Source organism: Phacochoerus africanus, chromosome 6 (genome assembly GCF_016906955.1).
Source record: "Phacochoerus africanus isolate WHEZ1 chromosome 6, ROS_Pafr_v1, whole genome shotgun sequence".
Classification (NCBI taxonomy): Eukaryota; Metazoa; Chordata; class Mammalia; order Artiodactyla; family Suidae; genus Phacochoerus; species Phacochoerus africanus.
Window position 1 is genome coordinate 97,525,880 of NC_062549.1, and position 12,005 is coordinate 97,537,884.

At 45.8% G+C, this 12,005-nt stretch overlaps 1 protein-coding gene across 1 annotated transcript; it reads left to right on the forward strand.

The window, feature by feature from the left end:
* The first annotated feature begins 4,997 nt into the window (after positions 1–4,997).
* S100A11 (S100 calcium binding protein A11) lies at positions 4,998–10,330 on the forward strand. The gene is made up of 3 exons (XM_047784639.1): positions 4,998–5,108; positions 8,995–9,141; positions 10,013–10,330. Exons 1-3 carry the CDS (start codon positions 5,106–5,108, stop codon positions 10,160–10,162), a joined length of 300 nt encoding a protein of 99 aa, XP_047640595.1. The 5' UTR covers positions 4,998–5,105; the 3' UTR covers positions 10,163–10,330.
* Positions 10,331–12,005: the final 1,675 nt, after the last annotated feature.

Sequence of the window (12,005 nt, forward strand, 5' to 3'; positions counted from 1 at the left end):
CTGCAGACGGATCAGACAGATGAGCAAAGGCCCTGAGATGAGAGAGAGAAATTTGAAGGGCTCTAAGTAAACGTGACTGTTCTCAGTCTTATTCTCTCCTAAAGAGATTTCATCCCTCTTCCAAACCCGCCACATCCAAGCAGAGGCCAAGTTCAATTATATTTGCTTTCTCAGTACTTCGCAATTCCCTGCCATCTCTCTCTGGCCCTCTCACCTTGGTTACTGCACCAATATCCTACTACACTCCTTGCCTCTAGTCTCCTTCTCTCTGGGATATTTTCTATACTTTTCAAAAGGTAAAATGGATCATATCACTCTCCTGTTTTAAAATCTTCAGTGGTTCTCTCTCTTTTATTTATTTTTTTATTTTTATTTGTTTTTTGTCTTTTTAGGCCCGCACCCACAGCATATGGCAGTTCCCAGGCTAGGGACAGAATCAGAGCTGTAGCTGCTGACCTACACCACAGCTCATGGCAACACGGATCCTTAACCCACTGAGCAAGGCCAGGGATAGAACTCACATCCTCATGGACACTAGTCAGGTTCGTTACTGTGGAGCTAAGAAGGGACCTCCCATAAAAACTTCAGTGGTTCTGGAGAGATAACCCTCAGGGTACATCCCAAATTTCCAAGCATAGCCCTCAGAGCTTTGGCCCTTATATCTCCAGGCTCAATCTCACAGCATCTGCCCCACATTTTCCATCCCCCCATACCCCAAGCCCAGGACCACCGAACCACCTGCAAGCACTGAGCACATGTATATGCTTCATCTCTCCCCGCTTTTGCACAAGCTATTTTGTAAACTTCCTCTGAAGACACTGCTCTAAGCATTTTACCTGACAGCATCTTAATCCTCACAACAACCATATGAAGTAAGTACTACTAGTCTCTCTAGTTTATAGACAATGAAACTGAGGCACAGAACAGATAAATGACTTGCTGGAGCTCATACAGATAATATGTCGTAGCACTAGTTTTGAACCCCAAACTCTAGTTCCAGTCCGTCATCATAAATATTGTGCTGTACTAACCGACTTCACCTTGCTTTGCCGCTGCGGTGCCCATTCACCTGGTGAACTCTTTTTTTTTTTTTTTTTAACCTGTTAAAGTCTTATTCATCCATCACTACCCAACTCAAGTATCACTCCCTCCATGACACTTTCTCTGCTTCTTCAGTTAACCAGTCGCTTCCTTCCCATCATTGTCGTGGTGCCTTGGTCACACCCCCGGTATTCTGTGTCCATTAAAGAACCTGCCCAGCCCTGCACAAAGCTTAGACTATACATAAGAATTTTATCCTGCACCATGGCAGTCCCCACATTTATTTCCTGAATAAATTGACTCATATGTACTTCTTTTTTGTCTCTTGAAATCAATTTACCAGCCCTCATTCATCCTCAGCCCCTTGCCCAACTTAGCCCTTCGCTTTGACACATTGCTTAACTACTTCCTCAAATCTCCCTTGAGTGCCATCTTTCCTGACCTCTCCCTCCTTTGACTGAAAACCCTTTCATCAGGACCCCGGGGAGGTGCCACCATGGGCGGCCATCCCTGGATGGGGCTGATCCCCCAACTGGGTTCTAGACAGTTCATATTCATTTGCTTTAGCTCTTTTCTTTGGCTTCACTAAGCTACCTCATGGGGCAGGGGAGTTATTGAAAGACTAGACGTCTTACAGGAAATCAGGAGAACTAAACAACCACGTCCAGGAAGACTAAGAACACTAGGAAGGTGGGACTGTGGCTCCTCACGCTCAGTGCTTCATCATTGGCATAACTCAGCTAATATCCACGAAGCTGCTTTTTCTATTTCCCATTAACAACTGGTTTATTTCCCCCTGCTGTTCCACACATTCTTTCCAAACTTCCTAACTTCTGATTCTTCACGGTGTCTGCTTCTTTGTAATTTTGATTCTCATGATTCTCTCCATGTAAATGTTCGACTTCAGCTCTTCCAAATGCCTAGTTCACTTTCTAATTTCAGTTTTCCCCAAAGCCGGATGGTCCCAGCTCCTCTTTTCATGACATGTTATGAAGCATCGCTACTGTCCATTCTATGGATTAGAAGTCTTTGAGTGCAGAACTAACCTCAATCCAAATAGCTGTGACAGTGGGCACAGGATCGCACCATGCAAAAATTCACCAACTGTGCTGGACTTTCAGCATAGGCAATAAATAGGGTGTTTTCCCTTAAAAAAAAAGTATGGTATAGAATGTTCCATGATTCACATATGGAGTAATTTGGATTAATGATCCTTTAATATTTTTCAACATAGATTTTTCCGAGAATCAGATGAAAGCTATGGAGCCTTCCCAAGAAAAAGTTCTCTTATGCAGAAAATTTTACATATACCTTTAGGATATCTGTGGACCCCAGCAGCCATCCTTGGAGCAAACCCCAAAGCACCATAGGACTAACGTCTATCCATAGACCACTTCAAAGGCAGGTACCATATCACAGTCATGTTTGTATCTCCTGTGCCTAGCCCTGGGCTTGACACATAGTAGTTTCCAAAAATATTTTTTGAATAAAATTAAGTTGAATAATTCATTTATTCATCCATTCATTAAGGTTTTAAAGAGGTTTTTCAAAGCTAGACAGAGGCTAAGAAGTTTGGATTTGATATAAAAGGCAGTGCAGGAGTTCCCGTAGTGACTCAGCAGAAACAAATCTGACTAGCATTCATGGGGATGCAGGTTCATCCTTGGCCTTGCTCAGTGCATTAAGGATCTGGTGTTGTCATGAGCTGTGGTGTAGGTTGCAGACACGGTTCGGATCTGGCGTTGCTGTGCCTGTGGTGTAGGCCAGAGGCTACCGCTCCGATTCAACCCTAGCCTAGGACTCTCCACATGCTGAGGGTGCAGCCCTAAAAAGACAAAATAAAATAAAATAAATAAAATAGAATAAAATAAAGGCAGAGAAGAGCAGTCAATTTTTAAGCAGTCAATTGATCAGAGTTGTACATTAGGAAAATGTGTTTTTTCAACAGTTAATAAAACAGATCAGAGGGCAAGAGACTAGTTAGGAGGAGAGAAGGAATGAAAACCTATACAAGAACACTAGAGGTGGGAATAGAAAATTTGAGGGGCAGACCCAAAACAGAGTATAAAAATAAAACACAATACTTGGCACTTGATACGATTTGGAGATAAAAAAGGGATTTAAAGTCAAAACCTGGCTCCAAATTTTTCTAGTCTGGAGAACCAGGAAAATGACAATACCATTAGCAGAGCTGGGAAGAACAGGAAAGAATCAGATTTAGGGAAAACAAGTCATCGCTTAAATTACTGAATTCAAGACTCAGGTGAGACTTTCAGGTGGATTCCAGAACAACTGAAAACGTGGGTCTGGAGTAGCTGAGTAGAGACGAAGATCTGCTCAGAAGTGACCAGCCGAGGTTGCAAGAGCAGAGAGGAAACCAGGAACCGGTTTACACAATGCCCTCATCTTTTATTCGCATCTATTTCAGTTTTTGAAGCCCTCTCAAAGCCATCATTTTATCTGAGGGTCGTAACAATCTTATGAAGTAGGAAAGGAAGGGACAACTACTCTGGGAAATGGAGGCTCAACAGATGAGGGGTTTTGCCAAAAATATTGCAATGAAGTAATTACAGGCTCAAGATTAGAACCCAGAGCTTCTCTCAACTTCGTTACCGACTGCACATAGATAAATGAACTGGAGATTGGCACTTGCCACCTGCCCTACAAGTTTGTTTGTTTTTTTCTTTTTTTAGGGCCGCACCCAAGGCATATAGAGGTTCCCAGGTTAGGGGTCCAATCAGAGCTACAGCTGCAGGCCTACACTACAGCCACAGCGGCATCAGATCCAAGCCACGTCTGCAATCTACACCACAGCTCACGGCAATGCCAGATCCTTAACCCCCTGAGCGAGGCCAGGGATCAAACCCAAAACATCATGGTTCCTGGTTGGATTTGCTTCTGCTGTGCCACGACAGGAACTCCTGCCTCTAGAAGTTTTTTTTTTTTTTTTTTTTAAGAAGTTTTGAATCATGAGTCACTGCAGCTGCCGACCCTCAACACCCCTTGAAAGAACTCAGGGTGGAGAGCAGGAGTGAGGCACTTCGTGCTTTGGGAAACCTGGCAGAACAGGTCTTCACATACTTTCAGGAGAAGATTTTATGAGCCAAATTCTTGCATCTCCTGGTACCTAGAAAAGCACTAAAATCCTTCGTGGTGACATCTGTTTCTCGTGACTAGCAGTAACCTTCACAAGACCAGCAGCAAACTTCTGTAAACCGTGTGCTTGGGTTGGGTGTACCTCCCCCTTCACCAAAATCACATATATACTCCCCGCCCCCCTTTCTGGAGCAGTATTTCTGAGCTCTCTGATATGCCACCTCCCAGGCTATAGTCCTCATTTCACGCCAAATAAAACTTAACTCTCAACTTTTAAGTTGTGCATATTTTTAAAGTCCACACACCCTACTTGCATGGGTCACTAGTTTGCAGCAGTACTGCAATGATGCAGTACTTTGGGGTCTGAGGCTTTGTTTGGGTTTGTTCAAACCATTATTGGCTAAGAGAAACGTCTGAGAGAACAGAGCTCTGGTTGGCACAAATCACCACTGTTTTTAACTGTCCCCTGTGTGAAATAGACAGCTCTGGCTCCTAGGGAACTTCTATCTGCAATTATGGCCCACACTCCATGTTGCACGTTTTTAAATGGGATCTTTCTGTCTGTGTAACCTGATTGAGTAAATGAGCTCCTGAGCTGGTACATGGTAAGGACCCCCCAACTTGAACAGACTTCCGAAAGACCGCTACACAAAACTTCTATTTCAGAAAAGTTAAAAATCTTCAAGGTTCACAGGACGGGGGGAGAGAGAGACTGCTTAAGGCTCAGCGAGGACAATGGGTTTTGTGTGTTCTAAGGTGAAGCTGTGTGTTGGGTAGCGAAGGGCGACGGCAACAAGTCCGGATCCGCTTGGCGGGTGGAGCGGAGGAGGGGGGGCGTGAGTCAGGCGGGAGCCGCGCGGGGCGGAGCCGGGTGGGGCCCGGCGGGGAAGGCGAGGAGCCCCCGCCCGCTGCCCAGAGCTCGCCGCGCCGCTTCCCGCTAGCAGCCGCGTACCCTGCTCCTCTCCGACATGGTAAGCCGCCGCACTTTTTCATTTGCCTTCCTCTTATGTGAAAAGACAAAAGCAAGAGCATGCTTCCCTCCAACCTTGGTCTTTGATTTTTTATGTGGACGTGGCAGGAAACCGCGGACAAAAGACTCGATGGGAGGGAATTGAGGAAGATGAGATGGGAGGAAGACGTCCTAAATTATACCTGTAATAACAGCCTAGGGTTAGCAACGGGAAATTCTTTTGTTTTCCTGGCAAAGCTCTAGGGCTGGGGTTGAGGAAAAGCTCTGCGAGCTGCGCCCCTCCAGGAGCCCCCTGCAAGGTGAAGTCAGGCCCGACCCCTTGCTCCGCTATCCTGCGGGTGCGGGCAGCTCCTTGCCGCCGGTGCTGGGATGCCCGGGGGACCCTCTAAAGACAGAGGTTAGAATTCTGCGAGGTGGCGCTGGTTCCACATAGTTAGAGAGCCCAGAAAGGGCATGTTTCAAAACTAGTCGTCTGAGCCCTAGGGAAGATCTGAGTTTCAGGAAACTACCGGCAAAGGGCCAAGACACACTCTGAAACTCCAGCCGGTCCCAGCCAGCCGAGCGCAGGCCAGGAATGTGGGAGGAGCCCGGCCCAGGAAGCCCCCTCTTTTCCTTTCCCCTTTGGCCCACCATCTTTTTCGGCACGCACTCCATCCTCTGCTTTTATTCTCTCGTCTTCTGCCATCCCCACTTTGAATTCTATCTTTTCCATTAATCCAGCTCTAAAAGCTCCTGGGCCCCTCTTTGGTGAAGGGAATCAGCAAACTTCCGCTCACGAACTACGAATAGATTTTTACTTTCTTTTCCTTTTTTTTGCATCTTAGGGCCGCGGTGGCAGCCTGTGGAAGTTCCCGGGTTAGGGGTCGAATCAGAGCTATAGCTGCCGGCCTACACCACAGCCACAGCTAGGCCAGATCAGAGATGCCTCAGGGACCACAGCGCACCGCAAGGCGGGATCCCTGGCCCACTGAGCCAAGCCAGGGATGGAACCACGTCCTCATGGATACTAGTCCGATTCCTTTCCCCTTGGCCACCATGGGAACTCCAGATTTTACACATTTAAACAGTTGAGAGAAAAATCAAAGAAAGAATTATGCTGTGTAACACTTGAAAATTATATGAAAATCAAGCCTCAGAGTCCACAAATAAAGTTTTATTGGCACACGGCCACACCCATTCATGAGTTTTATATGTGGTTGTTGCCCTGCTACAAAAGCAGAGAGATAGTATGGACCATCTGGCCCTTTACAAAACACGTCTGCCAACCCCTGCTTCAGTCTATCAGCTTCTCTCTGCTACCGCCCTTTCTTCTTTCCGGGCAAAAATTAGAGAATCCCTGTCACCTGGAAACTTGAAAAGGCAGAACGAGCCCCACCACGTGGTGAAGACCTGGAATGACTGCCCTGGAGGAAGGTGGATGCCCCCAGGGCGCTTTGGGGGGAAAGGGAACACCTCAGTTAAGAATGAGAACTGCAGTACTTTTTCAAGTGGTGCTCTTTTCTTTCTTTCTTTCTTTCTTTTTTTTTTCCCCAAATGTTGAGTGTTTAGCATGCACTTTTAAAATTCTTTCACAGCGTCTATTTATTATACTGTTTTCTCCTTCCTATCACTGTTCCCATCAAATACTATTATGAAAATGCAGTGATGGGGAACACTGGCCTCTAGGCAGGAGATCTTGTTCTCTTCTTCAGCCACTGCTCCAACTTGGGCAAAGCTCTCCTGTCTCTGGGCCTCTCTGGCAGGGAACCATCTCCAAAGTCCCTCTAGCACTACAAATTTTGCAATTCCATTTAAGTAATTTGATAATTATGTTTCTTTCTTTTGCTCTGGAGAACTACCTCTGGGGAGAAATTCAGGGGCTTTAATATTCTCCATGTGGCTGATAGCAACAGTTTTCAAGGGGAAAAAAATAGTCAAAACTGATATTAAGCAGAGAAAAAAGAAAAGCAGAATGCCACATTGAAACTGGGGAATCAAAGCAATCTGAGTTCTGTAAGGAACAGGGGCAGAGGACACTCCTGTAGGTTTAGAAAAAGGCACAGAGCCTTTGCTCCTCAGCCTACAACCTTCTACCCTATCTGGTGTGCCCTCCCAGCCAACCTTGTTCCTGTCATCTGACACATTAGTAAGAATGAGATTTTAGTCCTGATAAGAAAAGCTGTTGTGCAAACACATCTGTTTCTAGGTTGCAGTATTTTGTTTCTCACCAAAACCCTGGTGCTACCAACCCTTTTCTTTCCCAAAGAAAAAGTTCTGACAACAGGACTGTTGGGGAGGAATCCACCTCCAGAAGAGTTTATAGATGCTCCAGGATACAATAAGCACCCTGACCCTGGCCAGGCAGTTAAAGCACCTGAAGAGACTGATGGAGGGAAGGAGACCGACAGCTAGGCAGCAAAGGGCTCAGATCAATAACTGGGCTCACATCAATCCTTAGCATGTTAATTATAGGGCCTGAAAGCCTCCAGCTCTAGGTCTAAGAAGTCCATCCCAAGAGCAAATTAGCGGGCTAAGTGCTACATCGCAGACGTCGCCATCCAAAAATCCAAACATCCAAACATCCAAACATCCATGCTTTATCTCCAAGTCCAGAGATAAAGATTCAGGGGAAGGGTGTGGCCTGGCAAGTTTTCCAGGAAGTGTGCAGTTCCAGCTCTTTTCCACCAGGGGGCGATCACATCTGTGCCCCAGGTGCCGGCTAGACTGACAGGCAGACAGCAGGACAGGATTTCCTTGAAGAATTCTATTGTAAGGAAGACAGAGGCTAAACAGGATATGAATCTCCTGCTTCTGGTGCAACCACAGGTGTGGTTCAGCCGGGTAGATGCCATGAGAGCTGTGTGAGCAGCAACCTGAGAGCCTTCCCAGTTTAGTGATCAGAGCTGTTCCACCAGCCATTCCTGAGGGAATTAGTGGCATCGGGGAATAAAAGGAGCAAAAGCCAAAGGCTGCAGAAAGCAGCCTGGAGACTGAGATTCTAGAAGTAGCTCTGCCATGTCAGTTCCCTTCTCATGCCTCAGTTTCCTCACATGTAAAATTAATGGTTCCTACCTCAATGTGAAAGCAGCTCTTGAACATCTGAAAAATTCTTAGATCTCCCACCCAATACACAATAAGTATGCTTTTAGTTTTCTTCTAGAAAGTGCATGAGTCCCAGGAATTCATTATTGCTTTAAAAGGAATTGGTATTTCATTCATTACAGTAGCCTCTATATACTTTTGGAAAATATGGAATTTTTTTTTTCTTTTTAGGGCTGCACCCATGGCATGTGGAAGTTTCCAGGGTAGGGGTCGAATCAGAGCTGCAGCTGCCAGCCTACGCCACAGCCACAGCAACACCAGGTCCAAGCCAAGTCTGCAACCTACACCATAGCTCACGGTAATACCAGATCCTTAACCCACTGAGAGAGGCCAGGGATGGAACCCACATCCTCATGGATACCATTTGGGTTTGTAAACCGCTGAGCCACAACGGGAACTCCTAATAGGGAGATTTTTAAGCTACAGACAATGTTTGGTGCATGCAGATTTATGGATATATAGTTCTATGTATATTTACCTACACATTATAAAAACATCAATAAACCCTATCACCCTCACGCTCATCTCGGCAGTCTACTGCTTTGAAACCCACCAGCACACTCCATATTTACTCTCACTAATTTGCACCTAGAATAAACATGTGAGGAGATGCGGTGAGGAAGCTCACAGAATGTGACTTTTGGTGGTTTTCTTGGGCTCCTTGAGCCCTCTAAAAACATGACCTAGTCTTTTAGGAAAATCTGACCCAAAATGAAGAGACAAGATCCTCTGGGGTGTTCTCTTGTACAGCTCTTGATATCTTGCCCTTGTCTGAGCCCTGTTTTGTTTTGTTTTTTTCTCCAAAGGCAAAAAGACCCACAGAGACTGAGCGTTGCATCGAGTCTCTGATTGCTATTTTCCAAAAGCATGCTGGAAGGGACGGTAACAACGCTAAAATCTCCAAGACCGAGTTCCTAATTTTCATGAATACAGAGCTGGCTGCCTTCACAAAGGTACTTGTCCCAGCCCCTACCCCCAAACAACCCCTGGCATGAAACAAGACCCTGGCAGAAAGGCTACGAGTGAAAGACAGCAGCTGAGCCCTTTGGGCTGAGTGAGCTCTGGGTGACTATTCCACAATCTCTTCTTTTCTTCTTTGAATAAAGTGTGTTCTAAAAAATCAAAGTTATCAAACTACCTGACAGAGGGAAGAGTGATTTTTTTTTTCATTTAAGGAGCGAGACTTATGAAATGGAAAATAGAGTAATAGAAGAGTTTTCAAATTTTATTCCAACACCCCAAAGCCTCTAGGGCAGCCCTGTTCAGTAGGACTTCCTGTAGTGATGGAAATAATGCTGGGTATCTGCACTACTGGATATGGTAGCCACTGCCACATGTGCAAGGAAAGAACTGACTTTCGAAATTAACTAAGTAGCCAGGTGTAACCAGTGACATAAGTGTGTGTATGTGCTGGGGGCCTCAATGCGTGGAGTGTGAGGCTGACTAGGCAGGGCCTGCATCCTCTTTCTACCTCAATCCACTTTTTTTTTTTTTAACCCACTTTTATAGAGTTTGTATATCGGAGTTGCATGCAACACTTGAAAAAAGTGTCCCACTGTTTTACAAATTGAATAACTCCTGATTGTCACAGAAGGAACCCTGGACTAGGAGCCAGAAAAGCTGGGTCCAAGTCCCAGGTCTTCCACTTAGGCAAGTCACTGCACCTGCTTGGGTCTGTTTCTGTGTCTGAAAAGTGGAAATATTAAGAAGCCCTACCCTGTACCTCATACTCTTGTGAGAACTAAGATGTGGCAGCATTTTTGAAAGCACCTTGGAAAGTGAAGTATAAAGGTACTAATATCATTATTGTTACTATCTTTGCAGAACCAGAAGGACCCTGGTGTCCTTGACCGCATGATGAAGAAATTGGACCTCGACTCTGATGGGCAGCTAGATTTCCAAGAATTTCTTAATCTTATTGGCGGCCTGGCCATAGCTTGCCATGACTCCTTTATTAAGTCTACCCAGAAGTAAATCTGAGGAGCCTTTGGGCCTGGCCTCCAGACCCACCCCTTTCCTCCTAGTCTCCCAGGTATCATCTGTTCCTCACAGCCCACACATACTCTGAGCCCAGCACACCCACCACCCCATGCAGGCCACGCCTGCTGGTCGTAATAAAGCAGTATCGTTTTTTAAAGCACACACTGGAGAGTTGGTAAATCTGTGCAAGGGAGGAAGAAGATGGGAGGAATATCTATTAGATGGATGGAAGCAGTTACCAGAAGCTGCATGATAAATAGTAAAAATGCATCTTGGGGAGTTCTTGTGGCTCAGCAGGTTAGGAACCCAACATAGTGTCCATGAGGATGTGGGTTCAATCCCTGGCCTCCCTCAGTGGGTTAAGATTCCGGCATTGCCACAAGCTGAGGTGTAGGTCACAGATACGGTTCAGATCTGGTGTGGCTGTGGCACAGGCCTGCAGCTATGGCTCCCATTCGACCCCTAGCCTGGAAACTTCCATATGCCATAGGTACGTCCGTAAAAAGAGAAAAAAAACATGCAACTCGGGGGGTATGCATAATCAAGACTAATGATACCAACAGAATCATCTCTGAATTACTCAGACTGATGAAGAGATATCACTTGTCATTGTTCACTCATTAAATATCTATTCACCCTACTACCTGCAGTGTCATAGGTTCTGAGGATACTGTCAGCAAGGCTGACAAGGTCCCACCTATCCAGTAGGGGGAAGAACAATGAATGAATAAATAAACACATAAACAACTATGAGAGTGTGGAAAGATAACTGTTGTCTTTCTAAAAGCCAAACTGAATTCTTTTCAAAAACTTGACTAGGGAAATCCACTGAAGATCACTGTAGTTGATGTAAGTGTTGCTGAGACAACTGCAAACAAATGGGGGAAAAAACTCAAAAGATCTGGAAGCATATTTCACTGGGACTGCTTCTCAAATATCTTTAAATTCTCCATTTTAAGAAAAGGAACTGAGGAGTTCCCATTGTGGCTCAGCAGTAAGAAGCCCAACTAGTATCCATGAGGACACGGGTTTGATCCCTGGCCTCGCTCAGTGGGTTAAGTATCTAGCGTTCCTGTGAGCTGTGGTGTAAGTCACAGATGCAGCTCAGATCTGGTGTTGCTGTGGCTGTGGTGCAGGCTGGCAGCTGCAGCTTCCATTCGACCTCTAGCCTGGAACTTCCATATGCCCTGGGTGTGGCCCTAAAAAAAAAAAAATAAGATTGAGGATGGAGCAGATACAGTAAGCTCCTTCCTACTGCAAATAATGCTGAATAAAATGCAAACTTGCCCCCCCCCCAAAAAAAAAGCTTAAATATTTAGTTCAAAAGCAGAAAGAAAGGGAGTTCCTGTTGTGGCTCAGTGGAAACGAACCCAACGGTATCCATGAAGATGCAGGTTCAATCCCTGGCCTCCCTCAGTGGGTTAAGGATCCAGCATTGCTGTGGCTGTGGTATAGGCCAGCAGCTGTAGCTCCAATTCAACCCCTAGCCTGGGAACATCTATATGAAGCGGGTGTGGCCCTTTAAAAAAAAAAAAAAAAGCAGAAAGCGAAATATCCAGATACCAAAAGCAAAAAGGGAACCCCTGACTGTAACTGCCAGAATCGAGGTCATGTGAACCCGGGTTGCAGAATAGGGGCTGAACTTTTTTTTTTTTTTTTTGTCTTTCTGCTATTTCTTTGGGCTGCTCCCGCTGCATATGGAGGTTCCCAGGCTAGGGGTCTAATCGGAGCTGTAGCCTCTGGCCTATGCCAGAGCCACAGCAACGCGGGATCCGAGCCGCGTCTGCAACCTACACCACAGCTCACGGCAGTGCCAGATCCTTAACCCACTGAGCAA